The sequence below is a fragment of the Silene latifolia genome, chromosome 10 (assembly GCF_048544455.1).
Source record: "Silene latifolia isolate original U9 population chromosome 10, ASM4854445v1, whole genome shotgun sequence".
Classification (NCBI taxonomy): Eukaryota; Viridiplantae; Streptophyta; class Magnoliopsida; order Caryophyllales; family Caryophyllaceae; genus Silene; species Silene latifolia.
The window spans coordinates 86,345,858-86,359,680 of NC_133535.1; the positions used below are offsets into that span (position 1 = coordinate 86,345,858).

A 13,823-nucleotide genomic window follows, 5' to 3' on the forward strand; every position below is an offset into this window, starting at 1 on the left:
GCATGTGTAACTTCTTATCACACAACTGAGTGTTCTTCCAAACTCTAGAATAGCTCATTAGTTCTCCTCGAGAATTCATGACGATTCTTATATGGCTTACCAATGACTCATCATGCTCTAAGCATATGATTTATTTAGGACATGTGCATGATTATTCTAATGGCGAAAACATTAGTGATCTCAATCATGTAGTCAATAGTTCTTAGGTTCAATGAATGACCATGACCATCTCATGGCAATTCCATCTTCATCAATATGAATAACCTACGTATCTTGTTGATTTGATGTGCGCATCTTAATGCTAATCCAACATCCCATGTTTCAATTGGATTCATCTTAGTCCACATTCATCCAGAATTGAAAACTTAAGTGCTTTGTTTTTCAAAGATAGTATATGCTCGTCATTCTCATTGAGTAATAAGTTGTAAAATTCATGGAGGATGATTACTTCCACTAAATCTCATTTCTACACATGACAATTTCAAATTGCCACTCAATTCCACATGTTTCGTTTTTGACCACTCAATCGAAACATTTCATGAATTGAAATCATTTTTGCTTTGCTCGGTTGTTATGATAAAACCACATACGTTATCAACATATCCTTTCAAAATACCTATTTGGAAAGAGGTTTCGATCTCTAACAATGGAAAGAATTTTAATCTCTAACTTATTCAAGCGAAGCAATGTCATTACTAAAAGTAAAATTCAACATGGAGTTCATACGTCCCTTTCAAAATACTCATTTCGGAAAGAGGTATAACTTGTCCATTTTTATGAAGTTTAGCAATGACTCTAGCATGGTTAACTATTAACTTAGCTATTATTGACATCGATATGTCTTTCTATGCAACTCTTAATCATAAATCTCATTTATATTGATCGGTCCGTTTCGTGTTCACAATTTAAGGTGTGGTCGTTGGGTCACGTCCGAATCAAAACACAATTTATAGCTTCACAAACAACTCTACAATTAGTAAAGAGGCAAGTAAAGGTCGGATCCCAAGGGACGGGTATTTAAATGAGATTTCTATTGCAACTAGTGGTGTCTTAGGGGTGTCACAAATTGGGTTGATGTAGAAGGTCAATAAACTAAAATATCAATGGAAATAAACAAGCAAGATGAATTAAAGAGTTGTAAACAATTGATTAAAAAGCACTAGGGTGTCATGAGATCATAGAGGAATCATGGGAATTGATCATACAAACATGTTCTCAAATTATAAGCAAGAAATTATTGTTGTGATGGATTGAGTTGGGTTATATCTTACAATCCTAGGAAAGTTTGGGTCTCGGAGCCGAATCGATTAGATTGTACAACACCTACAAGTCGACTTAGTCTTCCCTACTTAGAGTACATGCATGGTCTAATGAGACTCGAGTTGGGTTATGTCTTACAAGTCTCATTGAAAAGATAGGAGATGGTGGTAAATTCAAGGATTCATAGGCTTAGCATTTCATCAAATATAACATGTGCATGAGTTGAGATCAAAACAGGCAAGCAAATAAAACATGAAAGCATATTAATTTAAGCATGAATCATTCCCCATGTTGGTTTCCCCTAATCACCCATTAACCCTAGCTAAGAGACTACTCACTCATTATCATGTTGATCATGCTAGCAAGGTTGTCAATCATACCAACAAAATGAAACATGATGAATAAATGAAAGTAATTAACAATAATTAAAAAGGGATTAAGAGAATTATACCTATTAATGATTCCAATAATAAAGCAAAGATAAAATAAGTACTTGATGGTTGATTGAGAGGTTGTCAATCTCCCAATAATAACCCAAATAATATTCAATTACCCAAAACAAAGGATGAACAAAAGAGAGATTAAGGAAATAAAACTTGTATTATAACTTGATTAATTGTTGATTACAAAATTAAAGAGAGATTTGATTGGTATTAACTACTCTAAGAATTGATAAGAAGAACATGCTCTTCTAATTAGACTAATGGGGTATTTATAGTGGAGATTAGGGAGGTGCATTAGGGTTAACAAAGGGCTAAACTAGTAATTACACTTTTTAGATTGAGCAGGGAGGAGACGGTTTCGAAGGAAGGGCTTCATTCTTTGTAGCTTGGAGAAGACGAAAATGCGCTGTAGAGGAATCCGAGCGGATTAGTGTCGGGACGGGCGGATTCTGGCGGTGGAACTCGAGCGGCTTAGGAGGAATCCGGGCGGATTGTGGCAGTGCTAACCCGAGCGTCTTGGGATGAAACCGCACGGATTGTGCAGGTGGAGGACGGCCGGATTGTAGTTAATCCGCATGGATTGTTCGTCAGCAAGATTTCTTCTTCTTTTCTTCCCTTTTCTTCATAAATTCCTTGGGGATTTCCTTGGGGACTCAAGGATCCTTTCTCAACATTGCTCATCTACTATAATATGTACAAAGGCCTTCTAATCTTGTCTCTCCTTGATGCTTGGTCATTGGATTCGATCAATTTAGTCTCGTTTTGCCATGAAAATGCAAGATTCTTACTCCTTTCCTACCAAGGGATCAAAATCTCAAAGAATATGCAAAACAAAGAACTAAAGATAAGAAATGACCCAAATATGCACTAAAAAGCATGGGAACAAGGCTAATTCGGGGGCTAAATATGCGCTAATTATGGTCACATCAAATATCCCCAAACCGAACCTTTGCTCGTCCCGAGTAAAGAGGTGACAAAGACTAGGACCATTATTTAAACTAACCTAATAACATAGCCGATATGCGACAATTAACGGGTCTCACTCCGCCCCTTCAACTCACAACAAGACAACCATGAGGTAGGATGCCTTCTTGCAAGGCAAGGTGGGTCTTGCCAAAATGGCGACACATCCAAACATTAAGCACACAAAATCACATAATGGATGCATCTACAAAAGAATAGCCACTTCCTCATCAAGCGGCGGAGGCACTAAAGAGGAACAAATTTAAGAGCATGTAATCCTTCACAAATACTAGTTCAACAAATTACTAAGGCTAAGAGGATGGCACTAAATCACCTCCAAATGGTGTTAAACTAGACTACTTTCGTCCTCAATTTCCAAATGCTTTCATCAAGGGCGATCGGATGGTGGTGGAATGATGATCCCTATGATGCTAGTAGCATATGACATGACAAGTCTCGAATTCTCTACAAAAGTAAAGGTCATGGATCGTCCCAAGCTCGACAAAATGGCTTGACAAAAAGGCTTTTTGGGAATGAAATGCTCAAATCTTTATACACAAGGAGTGGATATGAATAGTATTCAAAATTGTCCTCATTTCACTTTCACATTTCAAAAATTTTAGATGGGGTTTGTCCCTTCCGGGCTAGTGTCATTTGCTTTCGCCAATCGCTTATTAGGCAACCTGTTAACCTCTAGACAATAGCATTTCGTGGTGATAGTCACTCTGTCTCTGGGCGGCCGAATTCACAACCGTGTGGGGGCCCAATTCAATGGATCCCGCACCAAAGCACATCAAAGTGGTACGCCTCCATCAAAACAAATTAAATTTCTCAACATTCAACAATTCATAACATTTGAGGTTTCCTTGGCATTAAATTACTTCCACATGACAAAATTCTTTGAAATGAGCACTTCAAGCTTATTGATAGAAAATATTTTTGGGTTGCCTTACCACAAGGTCAATCAAGGTCACCTAGACAAGTTAACCAAGTCCACATCGCATCACGGGGTTGGATAGGTGACTCACATGCAAACCCTTGACTAGGCCTTGGGTCATGGGTCAAAAGACACTAGTATGACACTATCTAGGGTGTTTTACAATCATTCTAGTAGGCAAAGTCTTAAGTTGAACAAGTATTTGTAATGGCTTAGTTGCTCTTGTCAAAGTTCCTAATTAGGCATTTTTCGAAACTTTTATCTAAATGCAACTATATGCTATGATGCAACTAATATAAACATCCTAATGCAAGTGATTCTATCAACTAATATAACATATAAACTAATTGCAAGTCCTAAGTTCACATTGTTATACCGCATCAAACAAAATAAAGCCACATAGTCATTAACATAAAGAGGAAAAAGGAGATTGGAAAGATCATACCATGCGGTCTTCATGGTCCTCATGTCTCGGATATGGCGTAGTCAATCAATGTGAACAAGGATAGAACAAACACAATATATACAATAATATAAAGAAGACTACACTACAAAAGGAAATAAACATGTTTTTGGCTTTTTAATTTTTTCAATTTTTATGATTTTCAAAATTTTTCAATTTTTATCATTTTGGAATATAAAGTTAAGTTAGAATTCCCCATCCCAACACTAATATGGGCATTGTCCTCAATGGCCAAAATGATGGGAAATTATGCAAAGATGATGCATGATTTCTATACTAAATGCAATCTACACTAGTCTACACTATATGATGCATGGTTTTTGTTATGACGGAGAGGATAATTTAGATTACCTCCCGTTGTGTATGCATTAACTTCCCCAAACCGAGTTAGACACTATTGCTAATGTCCAAGGATGGGTGTAGTTCATGCACACACTATGCAATGCATGAAACTAATTTGTCATTTTGGATTTTGAAAGTGGGAACAATAAAATGAGAACACCTCAATGGTACCGAGGTGTGAGTCCTCTATGGTGCTAGGACTACTCCAACAATGATCAAGAAAATAATTAAAACAAAGAGAGAAATAGACAAACCATGAGAGGGTAGGAGCCTCCAAGGATTGCTAATCTTCCATCATATCATCAACATCATCACTTTCCTCATTAGAAGTGGTCACATTGCCACTTCCCTCTTCATTTGCTTCTTCACCTTGCTCATCATCTTGCTCACCGTCCTCTTCTCCTTCTTCACTTGCTTCTTCATCAATGTTATCATCAACCACTTCATTACCTACAACCTCATTGTCACCCGAAATGACCCTAGATGCACCCGAAAATAGGACTTCTCTATCCGCCCAACTAGGCAAAGGACATGATGGATCAAGTAGTCCTTACCTAGCTAAGTGTAGGAGGGTTGGATATTGAGCCAAGTAAGCATTTTTCCGATCCTCAAAGGCTTTCTTGTGCATTGCTTGCATGAGAAGAGTCAAATAATCATTTCTTGCTTCAACACCTTCCGGCTTGAACTCTTGGTACTCAAAAGGGTAAGGTGGTGTGACAATGGAAGAGGAGGGCATTTCAAGTTCACCCTTTTGTTGTCGGATAATATACTCGGCTTCTTTTGAAAGGGGAAGTAGATAATTGGTCCGGTGGACGCTTAGACGACAAATCTTTGAAGGCAAAGTAAACGATCTAGCCTCACTAGTGAGCCATCCATACTCGGTGTCAAGAGGGTTATGGGCAACCCACTTGTACTTGTGTATCATAGTATGCATATCAACAAGATGACCACCCTCCTTTGCTTTATACTTGTTATCCTTGTTGAAGTTAGGATCAAAGTATTTAGCTAGGATAGTGACTAGGCCGCCATTGACAATAACGGTAGTGCCTTTCTTCCCACAATCAATGTTGAGCCATCTATCAACCAAAAGCTTTAAAGAGTTGAAAGGCTTGGTGTGTACTCTTCCAATGTTCAAAGCCGATTCAAGAAGAATAAAATCAAGTTTGGTGAAATGGTTGGTATCTTTCCTTGCAATAATGGTGTTTCCTATGACCTTGTGCCATACCCTTATGCCCGGATGGTGGACTAAAAGAGCATGACTCGCATGAAAATCCTCAAATTTCCTTCCGGAAATTGCCTCCCAAAGAGGGTCGAGGTCATACTTTCCATAATTCTTAAAATAACTCGGTTCATCACTAAGACCCAAAATTTCACCCAATTCCCTAAAGGAAATGCGTCTACTAACATTAGCTAGACGAAACTCGAGGTTCTCCCTAGTCTCAACTTTGGTGACTTTCAAAGAACTCAAAAATTCCAAGGTAAGGGAGGGGTATGTCAATTCTTTTGATTCAAACAATTTCTCTAACCCCATGGCTTTGAAAAAGGCTCTAGTTTGCTCAAGAACACCCAATTTTTCTAAGGTATCTTCACAAATAAACATGGTGGATTGAAATGATTTCCTAGAAAACTTGGCAAATGTATCTCTATAGGTTTCGGAAATAAAAGTTACCTCCGGATAATGCAAAAGTTGATTAATTTCCGGAGTCGTAGATGTTGTTGCTCCCATAGAAGGTTGTTGTTGTTGTTGCACTTCCAAGTTTGGGGTTGCTACCACCATAGCCAATGCTTTCTTTTCTTGAAGAGCCTTTTGCCTTTGTGAAAGTGTCTTAGCCTTTGATGCCTTTGTTGCCTTTGTTGCTCCCTTAGTCCTTGCCATTGAAAGAATTAACCAAGAAAAGAATGAAAAATCTTCAATTTGTAGTGTACCCAAATCGATTTAAAGGTGAAAGGCTTTGCCTTTATGAATTCAAAAATCGAATCAAAGGTTGAAGATTTTGTGCTTGGTTTTGATTTTTATTGAGAAATGAGTGATTGATTTGTTGTTAAAAGGATGATTTGATTTGATTTTGGTGAATGTAGTTGAGGAATTTTGTTTTTGTGATGGAGAGGATGAGGGTTTTGATGTTTTTGAGTAGTGTTATGAATGAATGAATGAATGAAGGTGGGAGGGGTTTTATAAAGCCCGAAAAAATTCGAACTGCAGGGGCAATCCGTGCAGTTTATGCTCAAGACGGGCGGATTCTGCACTTTCTGGGTTGGGAAAAACTCGCCTAAAGACGGGCGTCTTTAAGAGAAGACGCTCGGATTCGCTGACACAGGACGGGCGGATTCTTCAGAAGACGGACGGATTTCAGCCCAGGAATTTTTCTTGTTTTCCTCAGCAGAGAAGACTGGCGTCTTTAAGAGAAGACGGGCAGATTTTCAGAGACGAGCGGATTGCAGTTCAGGACGCCCGGATTCTCTTACAGTTAAAAATCTTTCAAAAATTCAGCTCATAGGGACGTGCGTCTTATACCCAATACGCTCGGATTGTCTGTAGACGGGCGGATTCTCCTTAATCCGCTCGTATTCGACCCCTTTGTACCCGGATTCAGTTCTATCCGTGTACAATGCATATCCCTTATCATTCTTCCATTCTTCTTTATATCTTGTGTTCTTCATTGTGGGGGCACTACTAAGGCATGGATAGCCTAGGCAATTGCCATCCCCACACTAAGCTAGAGCACTACACATCAATTGAAATTATTAGCCCCTCCCTCACTTTTCTCAAACATGACAATTATCTTGATCAAAGTAAATAAAAATCCAAAGATGACAAAAAATGCAAGAATTGAAATGCGAGTTAGGGAGTTAGAAATATTTACAAACGGTGGTTTAGGGAGGACTCCACCAAACTCTCATTCTTGATGAGATGTCAAGGGGGCATGTTCAAGGTGTTGTTGATGTTGCTCAACACCTTGAAAAAGTAATCAAAAGCTTGTTCATTATTGTTATAGAGCTCTTCAATAGACTTTGGCCCTTGTTGTCGGTCTTGATCGATGGCATTACCAATGTAGGGATTAAAAATCCCTTCAAATTCGTCGTCCCAAAGACCATAAACTTCATTAAGTTGATCATTGAAAATCTCATGATTTGATGGAGACAACTCTCCCAAATTCCTCTCTTGGCCAAAGAGGCCATCCTCTTCTTCTTTGATTGATTTTGATGAGCTTTGCAAGCTCTCCTTGTCACAATTCACTTGTTCTTTGAATGGAGCATCTTTAATTTTCTTCTTCCATTGGAGTTCCGATTTCTTCCTCTCATCCTTTCGGCTATAATGATCGATCATGAAACACGGTTCATGCAAACGAGGAGCTCTCATAGTCTTGTCAAGATTAAAGGTTATGCTTTCATCTGCCACTTCTAGAGTGAGCTCACCATGTTTCACATCAATCACCGCACCCGCGGTGTGTAGGAAAGGTCTTCCTAGAATGATTGGAATGTTGGAATCTTCCTCCATATCAACAATGACAAAGTCCACCGGGATGAAAAACTTCCCAATTCGCACGGGGACATCTTCCCATATCCCTAATGGTGTCTTCGTCGATCTATCGGCCATTTGGAGTGTGATGTTGGTGCATTTAAACTCTCCCATCCCCAACCTTTTACTCACCGAGTACGGCATAACACTCACACTAGCCCCTAGATCACATAAGGCTTTGTTGATCGTTGTGTCGCCAATGGTACACGGTATTGAGAAGCTTCCCGGATCCTTTAGTTTTGGAGGTGAACTCCCTTGAAGTATTGCACTACTCACCTTAGTGAAGGCGATAGTCTCAAGTTTCCGGATTGACTTCTTCTTTGTGAGGATATCTTTCATGTATTTCGCATAGGCCGGCACGTGATTTATTAATTCCGTGAAAGGAATTGAGACTTCCAAATTCTTCAAAATTTCCATGAACTTTCCAAGTTGATCATCAAATTTGGGCTTGGCTTGACGACTTGGAAAAGGAAGTCTAATCACAATGGGCTCCTTCTCCTTGACCTTGTCTTTATTTTTCTTTGAAATTTCTTCTTTTGATGATTCTCTATCTTTGGAGTTTTGCACAATTTCTTCCTTATCACTAACTTCCACAACTTCATCCTCAACTTGCTTCTTCGGTGCTTCATACCTTGTACCACTTCTCAAGTGAATGGCACTAACCGTTTCATGTCTTGGGGGATTACTTTGAGGTGGTAATTGCCCCTTTTGTCTTTGTGAGCTTGAAGATGCTAGTTAAGTCAATTGTGTTTCCAACATCTTGGTGTGAGCTAGAATGTTGTTGATGGTGGTTTCCTTTGCTTGACTATCTTTTTGCATTTGAGTGAAAAATTCTTGTTGATTCTTTTGCATTTGGAGGACCGCTTTTTGGACATCAAAACCTTGGTCATTTTGGTAATTGTATGGATTTTGATTTTGGTAACCTTGGTTTTGATTGAAAAAGGGTCTTTTATTTTGGTTTCTCATGGGTGGTGGAGTGTATGTTGTTTGAGGGTTCTGAACATTTTGGCTTTTGTATGAGAGATTTGGGTGAAACTTGGTGTTTTCATTGTAATAGTTGGAATAAGGGGTACCATTCTTGTATGCTTGGAAAGCATTCACTTGTTCATTTGTTCCCCTACATTCACTTTGGTCATGTCCCAAAGTTCCACAATTCTCACATATCCCACTTGGGATTGATGAGGATGCCGTCATGGCATTAACATGATGCTTTGGTGATTTTGAGACTTCTTCAAGTCTAGCCATAGCTTTTTCAAACTTCAAATTGATTGTGTCAATATGAGCACTAAGTTGAGCATCCAATTGAGTAACGGAGTCCACTTCATGCTTTCCTCCTCTAGTAGCCTTGCGAGGTCTACTATATTGTGAGTTATGGACCGCCATTTCCTCAATTTTGTTCCATGTTTGATTGTCATCAACTTCGGTGAACATTCCATTTGATCCCATGTTGAGAATGTTCCTTGAATCTTCATATAAACCGTTCCAAAATTGTTGTACCAAGAACCATTCGCTAAGTCCATGGTGAGGACATGAGCGACAAATTCCCTTGAACCGCTCCCAAGCTTCATACAAAGATTCTTCATCCCTTTGCTTAAAACCCGTAATTTGAGCTCTTAGCATGTTAGTCTTTTCCGGTGGATAGAATTTTTTGTAGAAAGCTAGAGCCAACTTCTTCCAAGAATCTATTCCGAGAGTGGCCTTGTCAAGGCCCTTCAACCATTGTTTCGCGGTGCCGATTAGATAAAAAGGAAATAAGACCCATCGAATTTGGTCTTGAGTCACACCGGTTTGAGAGATTGCATCACAATAGTCGCAAAAGGTTTCCATATGAGAATGAGGGTCTTCACTAGGCATCCCCCCAAATTGGCTCCTTTCGACTAATTGGATAAAGGCGGATTTGGCAATAAAATTTCTGGTTAGATGTTGTGGTGTAGGAGTACCATTGGGTAGGTTCTCCTCGGTGGGTACGGAATGTGATGAGAATTTAGGCATTGTAGGTTGATTTTGTGGGGTATTGTGTAATGGGTTCTCCTCTCCTTCTATTGCGAAAGGGTTGATGAACTCAATAGTTGGTTGAACAACCTCACTAATATCTCTCAAATTCCTCCTAGCAAATCTCCTATTGTTCGTCAAGGTTCTTTCAATTTCACGGTCAAAAGGTAACAAATCACCTTGTGACCTTCTAGACATGCAAAATATCAAACAACTCGAAAACAATTAGAACAAACCTTAAGGGGTTTTACTTCCCCAAGGCGAAGAAAGACACAACTAATAACAATAAAAGGAAATCTAAATCAAGTAAACACCGTCCCCGGCAACGGCGCCATTTTTGATCGGTCCATTTCGTGTTCACAATTTAAGGTGTGGTCGTTGGGTCACGTCCGAATCAAAACACAATTTATAGCTTCACAAACAACTCTACAATTAGTAAAGAGGCAAGTAAAGGTCGGATCCCAAGGGACGGGTATTGAAATGAGATTTCTATTGCAACTAGTGGTGTCTTAGGGGTGTCACAAATTGGGTTGATGTAGAAGGTCACTAAACTAAAATATCAATGGAAATAAACAAGCAAGATGAATTAAAGAGTTGTAAACAATTGATTAAAAAGCACTAGGGTGTCATGGGATCATAGGGGAATCATGGGAATTGATCATACAAACATGTTCTCAAATTATAAGCAAGCAATTATTGTTGTGATGGATTGAGTTGGGTTATATCTTACAATCCTAGGAAAGTTTGGGTCCCGGAGCCGAATCGATTAGATTGTACAACACCTACAAGTCGACTTAGTCTTCCCTACTCAACAACATGCATGGTCTAATGAGACTCGAGTTGGGTTATGTCTTACAAGTCTCATTGAAAAGATAGGAGATGGTGGTAAATGCAAGGATTCATAGGCTAAATAATCACGGCAAACAAAAAACCCTAATGATAGGCGATTTTGAGGCGATTTTGAAGACGACTTGCAGCCAAAATTAGGGCTTGATTTCTCTTCAATATGGCTCGAAATTCTGCAAAGAAATCAAGCAATAAGAAATCTACGAATACTAAACGTGTTAATTCTAATAAAACAAAGAGTAGCAGCCGTATTGAGAGAAGGAAACATGGACCATCGGAGGAGGATGTGATACGTACGAAACCTATGCATGATGTTAATGGAGTCCCTGGACTGTCTTTTGATGATGAAGAGACACCCTCTGAAAATACTCAGTGGGTTACACAACGAGGTAAGAAACCTAGTTCAATAGTGCAAACTGATACACAGCCTGAAACAGAGGTTCCCTCTGTTTTGGAGCAACCAACAGAAGTGACATCACAGATCCTTCAGTTTTCCAAAGAAGATGTGCAGGAGGAAGTAGAATATTGGAATCAAGCAGTGATATGCTTTGTGTTAGGAGCCAATCCTCCATGGGAGGTATTGGAAGGATTTATTCATCGAATATGGAATAAATATGGCATTGATAAGATTTCTTTTTTACCAAATGGTATATTCTTGGTTCGGTTTAAGGAAATGAAGAATAGGGATGCAGTCTTGCAGGCTGGATACCATATGTTTGACAATAAACCATTAGTGGTTAAGCCGTGGCAAAGTGATGTTGATCTGTTAAAAGAAGAGGTTAAGGTGGTACCAGCATGGATGCGATTGTATGGTTTGCGTTTGAAATTTTGGGGTAAATGCTTGCCCAAGATAGCTGGTCTAGTGGGCCCATTTATTAAGACTGATCAAGCCACAGAGGAGAAAACTAGATTGGGATATGCTCGAGTAATGGTTGAATTGAATGTACGGCATAAATTTCCAACTAGTGTGCAATTCAAGGATGAGCATGGCACTCTATTGAAGATCAAGGTGGAATATGAATGGAAACCGAGTATTTGTTTGAAATGTAAAGGTATGGGACATGAAACTAATGAGTGTAGGAGGTCTCAAAATAAACAACATCCAAAACCAAGTGGGAAAATGGTTTGGAGACAGGTCCCTAAAGTCAATAATGTTTTATCAGACAAGGAATATCCTGTGCTTCCACCTAAAACTCCAACAAAGATTCAGAGTGAGGAGAATGAGGAGAGTGAACTGGAAGACATAATTGATCTGGATGCTATTGAGAGAGAACAGAATCAGGTGACACAAACTGGTGACCCTCCTCAACAACCTGTTTCTAATGAATAGCATTGGTTTTTGGAACGTGCGAGGTCTTAATAATGTAAATAAATAGAAGTTGGTTAGATGCTTTATGAATAATCACTCAGTAGGCCTTTTTGGTTTACTTGAGACTAAAATAAATGGAACTAATGTGAGTAATATTTCTCTCAATATGTTTGATGGTTGGTGTGTTACTACCAATTGTCATACACATAAGGGAGGTAGGGTGCGGTTGTTATGGAAACCTCATCTATTTGATGTTTGGGTGCTGCATTATGATCCTCAATTCATTCATGCTAAAGTTCAAGTCAAAGCTACTGCGAAATTTTTTTTCTTAACTATGGTATATGCTTTTAATGAAGGAACTGACAGAATTGGGCTATGGAACTGTTTGAATAACTATGCTGCTGGATGCACTGATCCTTGGGCTATTGTAGGTGATTTTAACACAGTGATGAACCCTGATGAAAGGCTAGGTGGTCAGACTAAGCCTGAAGATATGGAAGCTTTTGTGGATTTTATGAACAATTGTGATATGGTTGATATTCAGGCTACTGGGGCATTCTTCACTTGGATGAATAAACAAGATGATATGCATAGGAAATATAGTAGGTTAGATCATTTTCTTATCAACTCATACTGGACTACCATCTTTCCTGAAATGGTTGGGCATTTTTACCCTGAAGGAGTGCTGGATCATACCTCATGTGTTGTTTATAACAACAAGCTAACTATTCAGAAAAATAGGAGTTTCAAATATTTCTCTATGTGGAGTGGGGCTGCAGAATTTTTGCCTAAAGTCCAGGAGGTTTGGGACAGGAATATCCTAGGCACCAAGATGTTTTGTATTGTGAAAAAGCTTAAGGAATTGAAAACAGTCCTTAAAGAATTGAACAAAACCTGCTATGCTGATATTGAAGTTCAAACTGTGGAGACTGAGAAAGAACTAAATACTATTCAGCTGCAGTTAAGTGGGAACCCCACTAGCTCTGATCTGATTAGCCAGGAGATTGGTTTTATGGAAAACTCAAGAGACTTCGTAAGGATAGAGACAGCTTCCTACAGCAGAAAGCCAAGGCTCAATGGCTAGAGGAGGGGGACACAAATTCAGTGTACTTCCATGGTATTATCGGGAAAAAATGCATGAGAAACACTGTCATCCAAATTGAAGATCAGCATGGAATTGTTTGTTCAGATAGTAGTAGCATTCAGAATGCCTTCTTGGAATACTATCAAGGTTTACTTGGAAGTAAAAAGACTACTGAGGGTGTGAGGGATGCTGTCTTGGCTTATGGTAATGTCTGTAGTGAGGAGAATGTTGAGATTCTGTCCAAGCCAGTGACTTTTGAGGAGGTGAAACAGGTGGTGTGCTCTATTCCCATAGACAAAGCCCCAGGACCTGATAGGTTTTCAAGTGGCTTCTTTCGAGATGCTTGGAGTGTGATTGGGCAGGATGTCTTTGAGGCAGTCAAGGAATTCTTTGTAACTGGTCAATTACTTGGCCAGATAAATGCAACCAATGTGTGCCTGATCCCCAAACGTGAGAGACCAACTTCTGTGAAACAATTTAGGCCCATTGCATGCTGCAATTTGTTATACAAAATCATTTCTAAACTCCTTTGCAACAGATTAGCTCTAGTATTGCCAGATATTATTCATGAATGTCAGGGAGCATTTGTTCAAGGGAGGTCCATCATTGAAAACGTCTTGATTTGCCAAGATATTGTGCATCAGTACTCCAGGAAGAATGTGTC

At 39.2% G+C, this 13,823-nt stretch overlaps 1 protein-coding gene and 1 non-coding gene across 2 annotated transcripts; both read left to right on the top strand.

The window, feature by feature from the left end:
• Positions 1–9,441: 9,441 nt before the first annotated feature.
• Positions 9,442–9,548, top strand: LOC141609971 (small nucleolar RNA R71). Its single transcript, XR_012527870.1, has one exon. It is a non-coding gene; the product is annotated as a small nucleolar RNA R71 (small nucleolar RNA).
• Positions 9,549–12,409: 2,861 nt separating this feature from the next.
• On the top strand, positions 12,410–13,159 carry LOC141607855 (uncharacterized). The gene has a single exon (XM_074427204.1). It carries the CDS (start codon positions 12,410–12,412, stop codon positions 13,157–13,159), a length of 750 nt encoding a protein of 249 aa, XP_074283305.1.
• Positions 13,160–13,823: the final 664 nt, after the last annotated feature.

What these genes read in the sequence shown, in the direction of transcription:
- LOC141607855 (XM_074427204.1), top strand. Translation starts at nt 12,410, where the DNA reads ATGGTATATGCTTTTAATGAAGGAACTGACAGAATTGGGCTATGGAAC.